General features: G+C 39.7%; 1 protein-coding gene across 1 annotated transcript; it reads left to right on the top strand.

Moving 5' to 3' along the window:
• Positions 1-242: 242 nt before the first annotated feature.
• DTD2 (D-aminoacyl-tRNA deacylase 2) lies at positions 243-12,463 on the top strand (the record flags this gene model as incomplete). Its single annotated transcript, XM_080707496.1, has 3 exons — positions 243-353; positions 6,409-6,478; positions 12,138-12,463. 3 exons carry the CDS (start codon positions 243-245, stop codon positions 12,461-12,463), a joined length of 507 nt encoding a protein of 168 aa, XP_080563622.1.
• Between the last annotated feature and the right edge of the window lie 8,935 nt (positions 12,464-21,398).

Here is a 21,398-nt window from a genome sequence, read left to right as displayed (position 1 = left end):
CTAGTAAGTCTTCACTCGTTTAAAAGTATACACGGAGCGCCTTCTGCAGAGTTGCACAGGTGGTGCGGAGTGACTCGGTACTGTATTGTCTTTGAAGGCACATCCGGGACACCCGAGGGTCCGGGCCCCCGCCCTCTCGGGGGCGGGGCCGAAAGCGCCGGGGGCGGTCCCTTTCCTACGCCCCGCCCCGTCCTTCCTGCCTGAGCGCAGGGGGCGGGGCCTGCGCGGCGCGCGCTCGAGCCATGGCTGCCGGAGACCGCGCACCGCAGGCCCGCGCGCTCCTGCAGCAGTGCCTGCACGCCCGCCTTCAAGTTCGCCCCGCCGAGGGGGACGCCGCGGCGCAGTGGGTGGAGGTAACGTCGCCCGCAGCTCCCGAGGCCCTCCGGCGCTCAGGGCGGTTCCTTACACGCTGTCCGGGCGACTCTTCCCTCCGCATCCTCCCCGGCCGGCCGCCTGGTCCGGGGCAGGTGCGGTCAGCTGCGCGGGACCTCGGGCCGGCCCGCGGGCGCTGCCCTCCGCGGCCTTCCCGCCGGCGTGCCGCCCTCGGCCCTGCGGCGCTGTGCCGGGAGCCAGACTTGGTGGCCGAGGAAAGACAGGCCTCGCTGAGGGCGGCACCGCCGGGATTCGAACCTCTGCCCGCCGCCTGCCCACCTGGGCGCCGTGCGCTGGAGCCTTAAAGGGTCAGGGTCGCCGGGCGTGGTGGCGCACGCTTGTAATCCCCGCACTTGGGAGGCAGAGACAGGAGGATGGCGCAGGTTCGAAGCCAGCCGCGCCCGCTGGTTTAGGAGACCCTGTTTCCAAATTAAAAAAAAAAAAAAAATGTAAAAATAGGTCTGGGAATGTAGCCCGGAGGTCGAAGGGTTTCCAGGAACCCCAGTACCACCACCACCAAAAAAAAAAGTGTCAGGGTCCTAGTGTGTAGGGTTAGGTTGCAGCCAGAGTTCAAGATTTGCCTTGTGCCCCTGTTTTTGTTGGCTATAGCTTGATCCCAGCGTGAAAATGAGATTTCCCATGAAACAATTCCGCTTCAAGAGTGTTTAGTTTTTTATTTTGCTATGCTGGGCCATCCAACCCATGTTTCGCCCATTTTGGTCATTCTACCACCAAGTTAGAGTCTCCCAGAAACTTTTTTTTTTTTTTTTTCGGGTCTGGGGGTGGAACCCAGAGGCATTCGACCTCCCGAGCTACACCCGCGGCTCAGTTTTTTATTCTTTGTTTTGAAACAGGGTCTCACTGAGTTGCGGAGGTCCTCCTAAGTAGCTGAGGCTGTCCGTGAACCGCGATCCTCCAGCCTCAGCCTACCGAATGCTGGGATTACAAACGTGTGCCACCACCAGGCCCGGCTTTCCAAAAAACTTAAAAAATAAAAAAATAAATAAATAAAACTGACTTTGAGCCGTGCGAAGTGGCACACTCTTGTAAACCCAGCATTCGGGAGGCTGAGACAGGAGGGTCGCGATTCAGGGACAGCCACAGCTACTTAGTCCCTTTGCAACTTAGTGAGACCCAGTTTCGGAATAAAGAATAAAAAATCGGGCTGGAATGGAGAATGCCCCTGGGTTCAACCCCCAGTACTGCAAAAAAAACAAACCACCTGATTTACTGCCAACTGTGAAACAAAGACCGCTCCTTTTATAATGTTGCATTGTTATCAAACACATTTCCACCAAAGAATTTAAGACCTTTATGTCCATATGGGTTCCTTCTACTTGCCTTTTTTAGATAGCCTATCACCACTCCATCGAAAAACAAGTAAAATATTATTTAAGTCCCTTGACATGTTTTTGGAGTAAATTGAAATACAAGAAAAAATAGTTAAATATCAGGCCCAGCCAGGCTTGGTTGCGCAGGCTTGTAATTCCCTCTCTTGGGAGGAGGAGACAGGAGGATCACGTAGGTTCAAAGCCAGCCTTGCTGGCTTAAGAGACCCTGTTTACAAATTTTTTTTAGAAAAGTATAAAAATAGGTATGGGAGTGTAGCCCGGAGGTAGAAGGGTTTCCAGGAACCCCAGTACTATTAAGAAAAAAAAAAAAAAGGCCCAGTGGCACACGCCTGTAATCCCATTTTGAGAGATTGAGACAGTAGGATCCCAGGTTCCAGGCCAGCCTCGGCGATTTAGTGAGACCCTGTTTCAAAATAAAAAAGGGTTAGGTGTAGGTGTGTAGGTAGAATGCTCCTGGGATCGATCCCCAGTAAGAAAGAAAGGGAAAGAAGTTGATAATTAAGACTTTTGGAGTTACTCATAATCTTAGGTAGGAGATTCTCAGTCATTCATCTTCTCTGAATTGGATCCCAGATCTAGAATTCCTTAACACAATCCTAGTCGTTATGTTACACACAACCCATGAACTCTGACATCTGGGTCATTATTTTTAAATTAAAATCTGTTACCCTGTGCTAATTTGAAAACATAAGCACAAAAATTTCTGAGTTTTTACCTTTGCTCAGAAATTCTTTTTTCTTATTTCTTATTTTTTACGATCTTTTGTTAAGATTTTCGTTTCCATATTTGGATTTTCTTGTTTTTAAATATTTACATACTTTATGTTTATATCTGAAGAATTTTATATATATTTTGGGTGTTTTCTCCTGACACTATAAATTCAAAACTATTAATCATTTAAAGCCTTTCCATGCTTTATATTTTTTGTGTTCTTCATGACACATTTCATTATGTAAAATCACAGATACTGTATTGCAGCCTTTCAAGCTATCAGTTTGTGTTTATAAACTTCAGAAGCTATTTTAAAGGCTTCCCCTTCCACTCCCACACATGACCAAATTAAAGAGCCGACAAGTAATTACATGGTGAGAATGTGTAAATTCTTCCATCTTTCTCATGTCCCCCACCTTGTTTCATGATCAAAGTTGATTTATTTTTAGGAATAATGTTTTAATTGTTGAAAATTACTTTGCTTCTTAGTTTCATTGATTTAAAACTTTGCTGTTACAAGCTAATGTTTTTCTTCCTGGGAATTGAACATTGTTAAGCTACAGTGAGAGTTACCTGTACTTTTCTGTATATTTGAGATATTTTATACCAAAAAAACTACAGAGAAAGTTATTTTGACTTGAAGAGAGGAATCTGTATGTCACAACTTCAGATCTATTATTGGAATAAGTAATAAAGAAAATAACATAGTGAAGAGATAATGTGAGTGGAAAAGACAGGTATCAGTTTCTGGGAGTAATTAGATACTTAATTCTGACATTGCAGGTGTCCAACTATGGATATGCTGAAGATTTGGACTCAGTGGAGAGAACTTTGAAAGTAGTGCAGATATATATATCATTCAACTTGCCAGCCCCTCCTTAGGTGTATATAGGAAGCCCTTGCCTTTTTTTCCAGAAGCACAAATGTACTTTATAAAAATGACTCCTTGCCGGGCGTGGTGGCACATACTTGTAATTCCAGTCATTGGAAGTCTGAGACAGGAGGATGGCAGGTTCATGGCCAACCTCAGCAACCTAGTGAAGTAAAAAAAATAAATAGAGCTGTATAGCTCAGAGGTAGAATGCTCCTGAGTTCAATTCCCAGTACCAAGGACGAGCGTGGTGGCACACGCTTGTAATCCCCACACTTGGGAGGCTGAGACAGGAGGATCACACGGGTTCCAAGCCAGCCTCAGCTACTTAGTGAGGCTCTCAGCAACTTAGTGAGACCCTGTTTCCACATAAAATATAAAAAAGGTCTGGGAGTATAGCCCGGAGGTAGAAAGCCTCTGGGTTCCTCCCCCAGTACCACCAAAAAATAAAAATTAAAAAAAAAAAACAATTTCCAGTACCACACACACAAAAAATAAATAAATTATAAAGATGACTTATTTTCTCAGTAAATCAAGTGTGAGGGCAGAGCTGCATTTACATTGACATAGCCAGGCATGGTGGCGTAGTCATGTATGGGCACTTGGGAGGCAGAGACAGGAAGATAGCGCAGGTTCGAAGCCAGCCAGCCTCACTGGCTTCAGAGACCCTGTTTCCAAATAAAAGTATAAAATAGGTCTGAGAGTGTATCCCAGAGGTAGAGGGTTTCCAGGAACCCCAGTACTACCAAAAAAAAAAAAAACACCCATTTACATAGCACATAAAACACAGAAAAGAGAGGTAGATCTTAATACAGTTAACAGATAAATAGCAACCCTATCTTGTGTACAATAGTCTGTAAAGTGCTTTAGAAGTTAAAATATGAAATAAATTGTGCCTACGCCTTTAAATTTCTTTTTATATACTCATTTAATAAACATATATGTGGCACTCACTATGAACCTGGCCCTGCTTTAAGCACAAGTATTAATTCATTTAATCTTAATAGCCTCTGGAGTCAATGAGGCTCCTAGAATCAATGAAACTAACATACAGAATCAAAAGTTGATGAAAAGCGGGTGTGGTGGCACACACTGTAATCCCAGTACTTGGTAGACTGAGACAGGAGAATCACAGGTTCGAGGCCAGCCTCAGCTACTTAGTGAGGTTCTCTGCAACTTTGTGAGACCTTGTTTCAAATAAAAGAATAAGAGCTGGGCGTGGTGGCACGCTTGTAATCCCCGCACTTGGGAGGTGGAGACAGGAGGATCGCGCTGGTTCGAAGCCAGCCACGCTGGCTTAAGATACCCTGTTTCCAAATTTTAAAAAATATAAAAATAGGTCTGGGAGTATAGCCCAGAGATAGAAGGGCTTCCAGGAACCCCAGTACCACCAAAAATAAATAAATAAATAATAAAGTAAAATAAAAATAAAAGAATAAAAAATAGGATTGGGGTATAGTTTGGAGGTAGAATGCCCCTACGTTCAATCCCCATTACTACAAAAAATAAGCCTGGCATTGCAGCACATACCTGTAGTCCTTGAGAGGCTGGGACAGGAAGATTGCAGGTTTGAGGCCAGTCTCAGCAAATTAGCAAGGTCCTCAGGAACGGAGTGAAGCTCTGTTTCAAAATAAAAAATAAAAATTGATGGGGGCATAGGTCATAGGTAGAACACCTTTGGGTTTAGTCCCTAGTACTAAACACAGACACACACACACACACACACACACACACACACACACACACACTGATGGGCAGGGATTATAGCTCTTGCCTAGCATGTGTGAAGCCCTGAGTTCAATCCCCAAATACCATAAAATATACACACACACACATAAATATATATATATATATATATATATATATATATAGAGAGAGAGAGAGAGAGAGAGAGATGCATTCAGCAGCAGAATCTAAATCAAGTGTCTTTTCATCTATTTTCTGTCTTACAAGAGCTAATAAAGAAATATCCAAGTCATTATGTAAAATAAGTAAGTTTATATTTCTGATAACAACCAACCTTGTCATGTAGAACTTATTTAAATATAATTTTGAATTCTTCACCATTAAAGCATTAACAACAATAACAAAAAATATTGGAGTTTACAGAAATAGAATCAGTCCCTTATTTTCACTGTCTGTAAGTAAATGGATTAGAGGGAAGAAAGAATGATGATGTCAAAAGACATCAATCACACTGTTGTTTATTCACTGGTCCTATCTGATATGATATGAATACATTTGGATTTGAATAAATGGACCCAGCAAAATAAATGTTTCTATGTTTGGCAGCCTTACTTAGAAAGAAAGAACTGCTGATTTAGAGTAGAAATAAATGTATAAAGATATAGCGTGTGGTCTTTTGCTATTGGATATATTTCTCTTTTTTTGTGTGTGGTACTGGGGGTGGAACCCAGAGGCTTTCTACCTCCGGGCTATACTCCCAGACCTTTCTTTATATTTTATTTGGAAACAGGGTCCCACTAAGTTGCTGAGAGCCTCACTAAGTAGCTGAGGCTGACTTCGAACCCGTGCAATCCTCCTGTCTCAGCCTCCCAAGCGCGGGGATTACAAGCATGTGCCACCACACCCGGCTCAAATCTAATTTTTTGAAAAAAAGACCTTTAAGTAAAAAATGTTTTCTTCATACAGCTATATTTGTTCCTTGGGTAATTTTTGTTTCTTTCTTTTTTTTTCTTTCTTTCTTCCCTCTCTCCCTCCTTTCTTTCTTCCTTTCTTTCCTTCTTCCCTCCCTCCCTTTTTCTTTCTTTCTTTCTTTCTTTCTTTATTTATTTATTTATTTATTTATTTATTTGTATAGCCCAGAGATATAGCATGCCCTTTGGTTCAATTCCCAGTACCCCCCTCCAAAAAAAAAAAACCTTGATTTTTATTTTAAAGAAATAATAATTGTGGTGATTGAAACTTGAAACATTTTGTTTTGTCATATATTTACTTAGAAAGCAACTCTATTGTAAATCTCATTCCTGTTTCTCTGTTTTTAACATCTGTTTGTAACCTTTGTGAAATTTTATTCATTCAGCTATATCTCTCTGCATAGACCTCTCTCTAATCTGAGTTTACTGTGGTGATTCCTCATAGGTTCAGAGAGGATTAGTGATCTACGTGTGCTTCTTCAAGGGAGCTAATAAAGAACTTCTTCCAAAAATGGGTATGTGATTTTTTTTTTTCTGGAAGAGTGAGAAAGAATAGTAATGGATAAATGAAAAAGAAGGAGCAAGAAGCACATTGTGGGGGTTTTTTGCTTTGTTTTGTTTTTGTAGTTTTGGGGATTGAACGCAGAGTCTTGTACATGCTGGACAAGCACTCTACCACTGAGCTACACCCCCAGCTCAACAAGCACAATCTGAAATTATTCTGGTATAAAAGTTATTTATTATTTAACTCTGTCTAGTGTTGTTGGCTTTATCTATTTGCCTATTGTAAAATTTAAAGTATGCATGTATAGTAGAATTATTTAAAATCATCTTCAGCATCTCAGTATTTCACATTGATTTAGACAGTACAGTTCACCCAAGGATACAGAAAGTTATTGGAATCAAGGTGGCCACATAGGGAGAAACAGATGCTGCATCTCTCAGTATAGTTCCCCTGATCTCCCAGATGAGATAGTCTACAACAGGAGCAGTAGATGATATCGTACGTACAAGGTATGAATCCCATAAAACCTGGACAGTTCAGGCTTACATCACTGTTACACAAGAATTTACATTAGCCACTTATGTACGTTTTTGTAGGAAATATTTATAAATATGGTTCTCCTTTTTCCTGATCCAAATTTAGTGTTATCACAGCCACACCTCTTCTGGGAACATAAAAACAAAATAAATGATCAGGAGTCTCCAACAATTTATTTGCCTGCAGCATTCTGGGATTCTGGACAATTCATATATTCTTTATATTCAATATATTCTTTATATTTATATTCAATATATTTTTATGATAACTATATAGAACTATACCAAATCAATTCACATGCTGTCCCAAGATTATATTTGGTTCTAACAATTCAGTCCAAAAAAAACCCTGATATAATGGAGCTATCCCTAAATTTGAAGACAATTTATATTCTCAATAGTAAAAGATAATACCTGTTAGTATAATCTGGACACAGAACCAGGAATGGTGGTACACACCTGTAATTCCAATACTTGGGAGGCTGAGACAGGAGGATTGCAGGTTCTAGGCCAGCTTATGCTAACTTAGCAATATACTATTTCAAATAAAAAAAATAGAGCTGGGGGATACAGTCTCAAAGGCAGAATGCTTCTGGATTCAATACCCAGTACAAAGGGGGGGAAAAGCAGATACAGTGGATCACATCTGTAGTACCAGCTACCTAGGCTGTAGCAAGACGATCCCTTGACCCCAGGAGTTTGAGGTCAGCCTGGGCAACAAATCAAGACCTTGTCTCAAAAGGAGAGAAGGAAAGGGAGAGGGAAAAGAGAGGAGAGAAGGAGAGAAAGGAGGAGGAGGAGGACAATAGAAATTATATAAATGGGGCTGAGCATGGTGGCTCACACTTGTAATCCTAGTTCTTGGGAGGCTTGGACAGGAGGATGGCAGGTTCTTGGCCAGCCTCAGCTACTTAGGCCCTTTGCAACTTAATGAGACCCTGTTTCAAAATAAAGAATACAAAATAGAGCTGGGGTTATAGCTCAAAAGTAAAATGCCCCTGAGTTCAATCCCCAGTACCACAAAAAAGGAAAAAACAAATTGGTAGGTGAAACTTATAGAAGTTAACCTAGAAGAAGTTCAAATAATGAAATTCAAGGGAATTTGCTCATTGAGGGACACCTGGGACAAAAAAATTAAAGCTGAGGGAATTTCACACTGATATTTCAAACATGTTTAATGGCTTTGTCTTAGGTATGAAAACCTTATCTAAGAAGGGATTATGATATATGAGGATGAAAAATCAGTCACTATAAGAGTTTGACATTTGAATCTAGAGAGTAGTAAGAAACCCTTGAAGGGTGTAAGAAAATGAATTGAGGACTCTTATTGTGGAGGATGATTCATGAGGTCCTAAAGCTCACTAAAGTCTTAGATATTCTTTCCACTTTCCTAAAGCAGTATTTTGTCTTAGATTATATATTTATTGACCATAAAATATATTGTAGCATTCTTCAAAACTAGGAAGTAATTTTTTATCATTCCGACTTAAAATTGACTTTCTAAAGTTGTCCCCTGTAGTCTTAAATGGATCTTAGTCACCATAGGATAAAATAAGTCCCCCGAATCCGTGCCACATTTTGTTTTATAGTGACTAAACCTGTTGCTTCTATATGTCTCTGTTAGTTTACTTTAACTACAGGCATAAGATTCATGGATTAAAAATACTGCGGTAGGCCAGGAACAGTGGCACATGCCTGTAATCCTTGTGACTTGGGAGGCTACAGCAGGAGGATCTCAAGTTCAAGGCCAGCCTTAGGCAACTTAGTGAGACCTGTTTCAAAACATAAAATAAAAAGGGCTAGTGATATAGCTGAGTGATAGAGCACTCCTGGATTTAATCTCCACTAACACACACACACACACACACACACACACACACACACACACAGAAAGTAAAAAGAACAAAAAGCACCAAAGGAGTCTACCTTAACTCTTTTAGTGGATGGACTAACACAGAGCTTTATAGCCAGGCATGATAGTGCACACCTGTAATCCTAGTACTTGGGAGATGGAACAGGGGGATCACAGGTTCAAGGCTAGCCTCAGCAATTCAGCAGGACCCTCAGCAACTTAGTGAGACCATGTCTCAAAATAAGAAAGGGCTGGGGGGAGCCCAGAGGTAGAATGTCCCTGGTTTCAATCCTCAAAGACAGACAGACAGACACACACACACACACACACACACACACACACGCGCGCTTTCTATATTATGATTATCAGTAAAGAACTATATGTAGAGTCACATTCTGTTGGCTTGAATTACAAGGAAAATAAATGCTTCTGTTATTGATAACATTCGTTTGTACTTCTCTGTATTTTAGGAGGCAAAGTAAGCCAGTGTGGTGGGTTCTCTTAAACCCCACCTTATATGTATTAGATGGATTCATATCTTTCCAATCAAATCTTATATCCTTTGGAAATCTAACTAGTTGTGCCCATAGAGCTTGAAATAATATAGTTATTTCTCCTCAGTTCATCTTTACGATAATTGGACTGAGATATAGGAATCTGTCAGTTTAATTTCCATATAATAGCATCAAAGACACTTGATTGATAATCTGTCTTAGGATATTTGCGTTTCCAACATACTGTTAGTCCATTGTCTCATTTTAATTCTACTTACTTACATTTGTATTTGTATTGTATTTGTTTCTACATACTGATATCTACCAACAGCACTAATGTCATCCTCAATAGTTGCCAGTAGAGGGAGATATATGGAAGTGTAATAAGTTATATTATCTCATATTGGCTGTTATTCCAGAATTGACTACTTTTCTGTTCTTAGCCTGGAGCCTGGAAAGCGAGTGATTTCCATTGGAATTAAGAGCTCTGGAGAGTTAGTTTCCTTCCATGCAATCAATAAGGACTGCTGGCTATATGGCAAAGTCCTGTTTGCAATAGAGAAAATTAAAGACATTTAGAAATATTGTTACTTGAGTGAAATTGAGGGCACTTAAAACATAAGTTAGGTGTTCATTTGAGTGTGTACCATAGCTGCTTTTTTCCAGGTTAACTTCATAATTTGTAGAGTGGGGTAACCATACCAAATTCTTTATAATATTTTCTACAGGTTCTCTAATAATTGAAACTACTAATTACCTTACCAAGAAGCATGTCTTTTATTTTTTATTTTTTTATTTTTTTATTTTTTTTGTGGGTCTGGGGGTGGAAACCAGGAGCGTTCAACCTCCGAGCTACACTTCCTGCCCTATTTTTTATTCCTTATTTTGAAACAGGGCCTTACTAAGTAGCTGAGGCTGACTATAAACCACGATCCTTAAGTTTCAGCCTCCCGAATGCTGGGATTACAAGCGTGTACCACCACACCCAGCTTAGAAAGCATGTCTTTTTAAAAGTCTAATTTGAAAGCACGAGTGTGATGTTTATAAAGTTTCTTGTACCATTTGTCTTCTCACAACTATTCTCTGGCACTGGGCATGGTCGTACACGCTTATAATCCCTGTACTTGGGAGGCAGAGACAGGAGGATCGTGCAGGTTCGAAGCCAGCCTCGCTGCCTTAGTTGACCCTGTTTCCAAATTAAGAAAACTATTTTTTAAAAAAAAATAGGTCTGGGAGTGTAGCCCGGAGGTAGAAGGGTTTCTGGAACCCCAGTACCACCAAAAAAAAAAAAAAAAAAAAAAAGGAACTATTCTCTGCAATTAGAGGTACTTGAGGTTGAACCCAGGCACATTCTACCTCTGAGCTATACCCAGTCCTTTTTTTTGAAAGAGGGTCTCACTAGGTTGCTGAGGCTGGCCTCAAACCTGTGATCTTCCTGTCTCAGCCTCCTAAGTACTGAGATCACAGGCATATGCTACCACTCCTGGCTCATTTATACCTTTACAGAGATAGGGAGACACTGAGTATATTTGTGTTTATTATTATTTATTTTTATTTTTATTTTTTGGTGGTACTGGGGTGGAACCCAGAGGCTTTCTACCTCCGGGCTATACTCCCAGACCTATTTTCTATTTTATTTGGAAACAGGGTCTCACTAAGTTGCTGAGAGCCACCAAATAGCTGAGGCTGGCTTCGAACCTGTGCGATCCTCCTGTCTCAGCCTCCCAAGCGCAGGGATTACAAGTGTGCGCCACCACGCCCGGCTTTTTGTTTATTATTTTGAAAATAATTACTGTTGAAGTATAAAGGCTAAGTATAGGTCTTTAGCTACACATAGGTATTTATAGTGGTTTTAACACTTAGTAGCTATAGTCTCATAAATGCTATAAAAATATTACAGTAGGGCTGGTAGCTGTATCTTTTCTTTTTTGTGGTACTGAGGCTTGAACCAGGGGAATTCTACCTTTGAGCTACACCCCCAACCCTATTTTATTCTTTATTTTGAATCAGGGTCTCACTAAGTTGCAGAGGGCCTCACAAGTTGCTGAGGCTGGCATCCAAACCTGCGATCCGCCTGTTTCAGCCTCCCAGGTACTGGGATTACAAGTATACACCACCAGGCCCGGCTTTGGTAGCTGTATCTTTGATTTACTCTTTCATTTGTAACAATGAATTTCACTTTTATACTTCTCCTGTGGGTTGTATTTGTAAAATGATTAATTCATGTTAATTGTGCCTTAAAGCTTACCAAAGTACAAAATCAGCTGATTTACAATGGGATTGAATCTGGAAGCATTTGTCACAGTTTAAAAATCTAAGTAATTAAGTTTAAACAAATAAATGCACTAAATTTTTTATTTAATATTCTTTGTTGTAGAGCAGAATTTGATGAGAAAAGAATTTATCATAATCTTTTCCAGTGGAATTTTTTTTTATGAAGTAAAAGGAGCAGGGAAGTAAAATCTTCCCATGTATTCTGAGACAACAGTGTTTGAGGTTTCTGTCTGCAGTTGGTTCTTTAAGCCTTATTATGAACTTATTGTTAGGTGATATTAATTGCTAAGTGAGGTTTAAAACATCACACTATTTTCTTCATGAAATTTGCTGTTTTTTGTGCTTGGATTGTTTATCTTAATGAAGCAGTTTTAAAAATCTAAATAGAGACTGGATTAGGAGCAAAAGCTAACAAACTGGGTTTTCAGCTTGAGATATTTATTCTGACTGAAAGATGGTTTTCTTCATGTCTGTGTTTCACTTCGTAATGTTTTGCCTTTCTTCCCCACCCAGTCAGCACACTGTTGAATGTGAAATTAAGCGAAACTGAAAATGGCAAGCACGTCTCTATATTGGATCTGCCTGGCGATGTTCTTATCATCCCCCAAGCCACCCTTGGGGGCAGAGTAAAAGGAAGAAACATGCAGTATCACTCCAACTGTGGAAAAGAAGAAGGGCTAGAACTCTATTCCCAATTTGTATCTCTCTGTGAAAAAGAATTAACCGCTAACAGCAAGTGCGCTGAAGCTGGGGCTGTAGTGGAACACGGCACTTACGGCAACAGGCAGGTATTAAAGCTGGACACCAACGGGCCGTACACACACCTCATTGAGTTTTGAAAAATTAAGAATTACTGTCCGCAGCTCTTTTCTGCTATAAAATGATCTATACTACAATTAGTTTTTCTTCTCCTTTGTCTTAAATACAATAATCTGCAACATTTTGAGACAAGAAAATCCAGGATCCCATATATAACTGCAGCCTGCTGATCAGAGGACCCTTCCAAGTCCCATAAACTCTGGATCTCAGTCACACGTGGTCCTGCTTCCCTCCAGCCTTCCACTCAAAAATCTAAAACACACTGTCTATCCACTTCATAGTCATCAAGGAAATCTTCTTAGCCATATCTTAAAGGTTATGTACGTTTAAGGTATTTTGAAAGGAAGAAATGTGTATGATCAAGAAAATACATTCCGTACACCCTCAAATTTGTATAGTATGCGATAGAAAATAGTTATTCTAAAGGTAGGTAAAATCCAGCTCAAACCAGTTATAACTTTGTCAGTTTTGTTACACTGTTTCAGTTTCTGGAGGTTTTCTATTTATTCCTTCATTTGTTTTTGTGGTGCTAGGGATCAAACCCAGAACCTCCACATATGCAGAGCTCTGCCACTGAGCTGTATCTCTGGCCCAGCTTTTCATATTTTGAATCAAATGATATGTGGTTTACTATTCCTTTTAATAATATCTATAAAAAATGTACTGTAAAGATAATACCTATGAAAATGTACATCTAAAGATATTGTGTATTCTGTTACTTTCCAAGGACATGCAGATGCTTTAGTTCTTTTCTGTATGTTTGTGTGTGGACTGGGGATCTTTAGTAATGCATAAATATGTACAATTATTTTAGTGTCCATTAAAATTTTTTAAGTAAAAACTAAAACTTTTTCTTTTTTTTTTTTTTGGCGGGTCTGGGGATGGAACCCAGGGGCATTCTACCTCCGAGCTACACCCCCAGCCCTTTTCTTTATTCTTTATTTTGAAACAGGTCTCACTAAGTTACGGAATGCCTCACTAAGTAGCTGAGGCTGTCCACAAACCGCGATCCTCCGGTCTCAGCCTCCCAAATGCTGGGATTACAAGAGTGCGCCACCACGCCTGGCTTAAAACTCTTTAGATGACACAGAAATAATGTATAGAATGTTCAAAGTTGTTTTTATTAAACATATAGTCACAAAGATAAATTAATGTTCCATTTTTCTCAACATTAACGAAAACCATGTGTCTCACTTTGTCTTTGATTTTGAAAAATCTATATGAAATTAGTGTGAATTTACTAATTTTTTAGAAATATTTTTCCTGTTGAAGTAGATTGCTATACAAGGAAGAAAAGGGAAGCTTTCTACAGGAATAGATGGGTATTTTGTTTGTTTTTTGTTGTTGCTTTGTTTTGGGTACCGGGGATTGAATTAAGGGGATTCTACCTCCAAACTATACTCCTAGCCCTTTTGTTATTTATTTATTTATTTTTTTGTGGGGGGGGTGGTCTGGGGATGGAACCCAGGGGCATTTGACCTCCGAGCCATACGCTCTGCCCTGCTCTATTTTTATTTTTTATTTTGAAACAGAGTCTCACTAAGTTGCAGAGGGCCTCACTAAGTAGCTGAGGCTTTCCACGCATTCCTCCGGTTTCAGCCTCCTGAATGCTAGGATTACAAGCATGCACCACCACACCCAGTTTATTTATTTATTTAGTTTTTTTTTGTTGTTGTTGTTGTTGTTTTGGTGGTACTGGAGATGGAACTCTTCTACCTCCAGGTTACACTCCCAGACCTATTTTATATTTTATTTGGAAACAGAGTCTCTTAAGCCAGTGAGGCTGGCTTTGAACCTGCGCCAATCCTCCTGTCTCTGCCTCCCAAACACGGGGATTACAAGCGTGCGCCACCACGCCCAGCATATTTATTTATTTTGAAACAAGGTCTCACTAATTTGCAAAGGCTGGCCTCAAACCTGCAATCTTCCTATCTCAGCCTCCCAAATACTGGGATTTCAGGCATGCGCCATGTGCCCAGCTGGGATAGTTGTTTATAGTTGGCTTGTATTGTTCTTAATTAGATTTATATTGATATAATGATTTGAGGCTGTTGTCAATTTTTCTATTAGTGAATGTTATATACGAAGTATGTGTACCCTCCTTCCATATCCACATGTTGAATCCCTAACCCCTGATGTGATAGTATTTGGAGATGAAACCATTGGGAGGTAATTAGAGTTAAGATGTGGATGTGACAGTGGTGCCCTCATGATGGGATTAGTGCCTTCCTTAGAAGCCGGGCATGGTGGCACACACTTGTAATCCCAACATTCAGGAGGCTGAGACCAGAGGATCGTGGTTTGCGGACAGCCTCAGCTACTTAGCGAGGCCCTTCGCAACTCAGTGAGACCCTGTTTCAAAATTGAAAAGACTAAAAAACAAAATGGGGCTGGGGGTATAGCTCAGAGGTACACTGCCCCTGGGTTCCATCCCCAGTATGGCAAAATAGAGAGACAGAGACACCTTATAGCTAGCTCACTCGCTCTCTCTCCTGTCATGTGAGGGTATAGTGAGAAGACGGCCATCCACACAGCTGGGAAGAGAGCCCTCACCAGAAACCAACGATGCTGACAACTTGATCTTGAACTTGGAGCATCCAGCCTGTGTTTGAACCACCCAGCCTATTATATTTTGTTATGGCACCCTGAGCTAACTGACAGTGATGTAAGATAGGCAACTAACAAGATAAACTTTTCAAAGGTAAAAAAGAAAAATACATAAGAAATTGAAAGAATAAATGAGTTAGCAAAAGTAATATTTGGTTTTTGCACATTCCTCTGATATGATTCAAGAGATATTTAAAAGTGAAAACTAAATATTTCTAACCAAAAAAAAAAAAATGAAGAGCTAGGCATGGTGACGTATAACTATAATCCTAGTGACTCGGGAGACTGGGACGAGAGGATGGCAAGTTTGAGGCCAGCCTGGGCAATTTAGCACAACTCTATCTCAAAATAAAAAGGGTCGGGGATATAGATCACTTGTAGAGAGGCCTTGTGTTCAATCCCCAGTACAAAAAAAAAAAAAGTAATTAACTTGTGTCTTAAATAGTGCTGAATAATCCACAACAGGAAATATTTAAAATTTCTTGAGAGTTGTGTACCCAACATACTTAAAATTCTTATTATAACGCATACAAAAAATTCCATTTTCTCTATCCTTCCTGTTTGCTTCTATTTTGGACCTTGAGAATCAATAACCAGCTTGGTAATGAGCTCATTGTCCTTAATTTTACTTTATTGATTCACAATATACTTATTGAAATGTAATAAACTATTTATAAACTTGTAAATTCCAATTTTCTCAGAGCTTCTCCAAGGAGATATGTCTTATTAAAATATTATATTGCCTACTCTAAATCATTTTGATCTTATATCCAGGTAAAATGCTGACTCATGGCCCTAGATTGCTTTTTTATAGTTCAAGCAATGCTTAAAAACTTGCTTGAGATACTTGTGGAAAACCACAGTTTCAACTACATGAAGGTTATTAGACAGACAGTAATGGCTACCTTTGCTTTATTTGCAAGGGGCTATAAAGAGAAAGGCAAAAGACATAGTATTTATGAAAATAACTTCACCTTGGCTTTCTATAGCTCGTCTAACCTAAGGTGTTGAAAAAAACCTTCACATATCTTATTTTACCTTCATAGTATACGTATAATGAGGATAGCACTATAGAAAGAATATGTTAAAACAATTTTCCCAAAGTCACACAAGAGGGATGAATAATTTCCATATTCTACTTTTCTTGTAATGTGTTAAAATTGAAACCAACCTTGATAAAGGCTTAGCAAATTTTTTTTTTTCCCCAGTACTGAGAAAGGAATCCAGGAGCATTCTACACTCTCCAGCCCTATTTTTCTTTATTTTGAAACAGGGTCTACTGAGTTGCAAAGGGTCTCATTAAGTAGCTGAGGGTGCCTGCAAACCAAGATCTTCCTGTCTCAGCCTCCCAAATGCTGGGATTATAAGCATGAGCCACCACACCCATTAGCAAATCTTTCAGTGTGGATTATTTGAGAAGGAATAGTCAATAAATTGGCTTATATACTAAATTAGGTGCAAGTAGGATTGCATTTAATTTAGGAGGCTTCTGCCTTTTTAATATGATTTTGGAATGTTGCAAATAGAATATGATTCCTAAAAATTTAATTCGCCAATTTAGAAAACTGGATTCAATTACAAAAAAATAATATATGTATATAAGACACAATGGATGAGGCTTTAATATCTTGAATACACTCATAAAGTAAAATGAAATACACTTATTCCTTCATTAGTCCAAATTATTTTTTAAAAGTGTCATTTGTGAATAATATGTATACTACAGGTGATTTGTTGACTCCATGATGAATGAATTCAACCTAGTAAATATCAATATCAAACACTAGAATTATATGCCATTTGTTTGGGAGAATAAGACCTCATGTTGGTGTTAGAACAATGTCATGTCAGATTTTTACTATCTGTGATTAACATTGCAGAGGACCTAATATAACTAAGTTTATATAATAAAAAAACCACACATGATAATGAAACTCCATTTATTTAGAAGTATCTTGCCTATTAATTTACTGAAATAAGACTAGTTTCTGAAAGGGGAAAACCACTAGAAAAGTAACATTTTCATTCCAAAACCACCCCTCGGTGACAACTTCAAGTGTCTGTCTATTCATTCTCCCTCCTATTTCTCCTCCTTCTAATCTTTTTCTGCAGACTGTCTCCAAGGCAATATTCCCAGAACATGTCTTTACAATACTCTACTGCCTAGAAACTTTGATAACTCCTCTTTATCTTCAGGACAGAGTTCAAATATCTGAGGTTGACTTCAAGACTTCCGATGCAGTCACACAGGGAGAAATAGAGAACCAAATTTTGAATCTTGAGAAATGCCATGGAAAGAAAGGGCAAAGTGTGAGAGGCCAGAGGAGGCTGGAGAGAGCAGGCAGAGAGAACAAGGGGAACGCATTGTTAAGCTAAACTAACCTCCAAGACATAAAGGGAGTGTCAAATACTGAAGAAAAACTGAGTAACACAAGGGCTTAGCAGTGTTTAGAGCTTATGGAGAACTAGTGTCTTCACAAATGTTCACTGTAGGGTTTCTTAATTTTTCCTCTGGGACAGATTGCCCAAAATGTGTCAGTGACCATCTGCACCAGAATCACCTGAGGAGCCTGTTAAAATGCAGCTTCCAGCCGGGTTTGGTGCACATCTGGGGCGGGGTGCACACTTGTAATCCCAGTACTTTGGAGGCTGAGACAGGAGGATCCTGGTTCATGGCCAGCCTCAGCTAGGCCCTCTGCAACTTAGTCCCTGTTTCAAAATAAAAAATAAAATATGGGGCTAGGGGTTTAGCCTGTTTATTTGGAAACAGGGTCTCACTAAGTTGCAGAGAGTCTCACTAAGTAGCTGAAGCTGGCTTCCAACCAGTGTGATCTTCCTGTCTCAACCTCCCAAGCACTGGGATTACAAGCATGTACCACTGTAGTATTTTTCTATTTGAATAAATTAATTTCTCTGTGTTAGAGTGTTAGATAGCATTTTTTCATTTCTTCTCTCTTCTTTTTTTTTTTTTTTTCCTTGAAACTAGAGATGGAACCCAGGGGCATTCTACCTCCGAGCAACACTCCCAGCCCTGTTTTTTTCTTTCTTTTTTTTTTTTTGGGGGGGGGTGGTGGTAGTACTGGGGATGGAACCCTTTTACCTCCGGGATACATTCCCAGACTATTTTATATTTTATTTGGAAACAGGTTCTCTTAAACCAGTGAGGCTGGCTTCGAACCTGCACGATCCTCCTGTCTCTGCCTCCCAAGCACAGGGATTACAAACCTGCGCCACCACGCCTGGTGTTTACTCTTTTTTTTTTTCTTTTCTTTTTTTTTTTTTTTAAGGTCTGGGGATAGAACCCAGGGACATTTGACCTCCGAACTACACCTGCTGCCCCTATTTTTCTTTAATTCTTTATTTTGAAACCAGGGTCTCACTGAGTTGCAGAGGGCCTCACTAAGTAGCTGAGGCTATCCTCATGTTTCAGCCTCTCAAATGCTGAGATTACAAGCGTGCGCCACCAGGCCCGGCTAGCAGTTCTTCTCTTAAGAAGCTTCATAAAGTTTGACCTATTATATTAGCCTTTTAGCCAAATGCAAAAAAAGAATTTATGTAGAGAATGTGCCACACCCTTTGTGATAGTGTTTGAGAGCCATTCGCTATTATCCTTATAATATGTGGGGTTGAGAAAGTACTTGTGGCCTTTTTTTGAGGTGAAAGTATGGAAAATTTTCAGGAAATGTCTGACTATATTGTATTAGAAAAATATAATTCTTAGTTCCAGCTTTGGGATATTATTCACTTAAGCTTTGCACTAATATAAATGCAGTAAGCCATAATTTCTATTCTTGGCATTCTTTTCATTTACTTTGTAGTCCATAAGTCTCTCTCTGAATAAATATGATCTTAATTTTTTGTTTTTGTGGTATTGGGGATGGAACCCAGGGGCTTTTCTACCTCTGGGATATACTACTAGACCTATTTTATATTTTATTTGGAAACAGGGTTTCAGTACATTGCTGAGAGCATATGCCACTATATTCCAGCCATCTTAAAATTTTCATTTGCCCAGTGCCTGGATTATTTTGTGTGTGTGGGGGGGGGGGGTACTGTATGTTCCTATAACTCTCTACCTCAGTGTGATGTAAAATTACAATACACCAAATAAAAGTATATAAACTGGGCATGGTGGCACATACTTGTAATCCCAGCATTCAGGAGGCTGAGACTGGAGGATTGCAGTTCCCAGACAGCCTCAGCTACTTAGTGAGGCCCTCTGCAACTTAATGAGACCCTGTTTCAAAATAAAGAACAAAAAATAGGGCAGGAATGTAGCTCAGAGGTCAAATGCCCCTGGGTTCCATCCCAAGACCCTCAAAAAAAAAAAAAAGTATGTATATTAAAAAAAAAAAAGGCAACTGTAACCAGGCATAATTCTAGTACTTGGGAGGCTGAGACAGGAGGGTCCAAGTTCAAGGCCAGTCCCAGCAACTTAGTGAAACCCTGTTTCAAAAATAAAATAAACAGGATTGGTAATATAGCTCAGTCAGTGGTAGGGCGCCCCTGGGTTTAATCCCCAACACCACAAAAAGGAATAAAGAAAAAATAGGCAGTATTAATTCACACCATCCTTTGAGGAATGGGGAGAGTTTTTATGGGTACTAGGAATGGAGGGGGGCATTTCAAGTTTTGGACTAATAGGTAATAAAGTGCTATTAAAGGGTTTTAAAGAGAAGAATGACATAATTCAAGCAGTTTTTAGGAGGACTGACATAAGGTTTAGAGAGAAAATAATTTGGTGGCAGGAAGACAGGGTTTTTTTGAGAAGTGTAAATATTTGAGGACTCAGGCTCACTAACAGGTGGCTGTAAGCTTGCAGATGAGCACAACTGAAGATATTGAATGGTGTTTTCAAACACTTCAGATCAGCTGATTGGCTATGGTGAGCTAAAGAAAGAGGAAGAATGAAAAATTACTCTAAAATCTCATGAATGGATTAGCCGGGCATGGTGGTGCACACTTCTAATCCCAGTACTTGAGAGGCTGAGACAGGAGGTTTGCACAGGTTCGAAGCCAGCCTCAGCTACTTACTGAGGCACTCAGCAACTTAGTGAGACCCTGTTTCCAAATAAAGTATAAAATAAGTCTGGGAGTATAGCCCAGAGGTAGAAAGCATCTGGGATCCATTCCCAGCACCACAAAAATAAAAATAAAATCTCATGAATGGATTACTGGAAAAGATAGATTCAGGCATATATATATATATATATATTTTTTTTTTTTCCTTCTTCTTCTTTTTGGTGGTACGGAAGTTCCTGGAAACCCATCTACCTCCGGGCTACACTCCCAGACCCATTTTTTAATATTTTTTTATTTGGAAACAGGGTCTCTTAAGCCAGCGCAGCTGGCTTCGAACCAGCGTGATCCTCCTGTCTCCGCCTCCTAAGCGCGGGGATTACAAGCGTGCGCCCCCACGCCTGGCTTCAGACTCCAATATATTTTTGAAGCATATGAAGACTTATCAAAGTAGAAATACGAAGCAGATATGAGTCTTAATATAAAAAGTATAGATGAAGGAGCTAAGAAAATTTAATCATAGAGATACATTAAGAAAAAGATGCACAGATTCTTATCCTCAGACTACAATGTAACTGAGATGTTAAAACAGTTAACTGTGAACACAGAGAAAGTAGTTGTGTCAAAAGAAAGGCAAAACAGCACTATGTGATAAAAAATATATCATCCAAGTAGGGACCACTGACATTTCAGCATCATTTTGAAAATTAAGGTATATGAAAGACATGGCATAGCAAACAATTAAGAAATAACAATAAGTTTGAGTTCCAACCAAATTGAAAGTAATGGGAGAAACCGAAAAAAACTGACAAAGGACAGAAGAATGAGGAAGTTGGAGAAAATAGAAGCAAATGGCAATACCAGTGTCCTGGAGCTTGCTTCAAGAACTGGGGAAATGGATACCAACAGACAAGTTGAAAGCAGTATGCGGTCAATAGCCAGATATCCACCAGCTAGATTCTATAATTAGCATCTTGCTGTATTTGATTTATTACCTGTATGCCCATCTGCCCATTCCAAGTACAAGGTTATTTTGTTGGCCAGGGTTTAAAATTCATTCCTCTTCCCTGTTGTTTCTGTTTTGGTGTGTGTGTGTGTGTGTGTCTGTGTGTGTCTGTGTGTGTCTGTGTGTCTGTGTTTCTGTGTGTGTGATATTGGAGGTGGAATCCAGGGGCTTTCTTCCTTTGGGCTATACTCCCAGACCTATTTTATACCTTATTTGGAAACAGGGTCTCACTAAGTTGCTGAGAGCCTCACTAAGTAGCTGAGGCTGGCTTCAAACCTGTGCGATCCTCCTGTCTCAGCCTCCCAAGTGCGGGGATTACAAGT

This window comes from Muscardinus avellanarius (genome assembly GCF_963383645.1).
Source record: "Muscardinus avellanarius genome assembly, chromosome: 12".
Taxonomy (NCBI): domain Eukaryota; kingdom Metazoa; phylum Chordata; class Mammalia; order Rodentia; family Gliridae; genus Muscardinus; species Muscardinus avellanarius.
The sequence above is the reverse complement of the archived record's forward strand: the minus strand, read 5'-3'. Positions and strand labels throughout refer to the sequence as shown.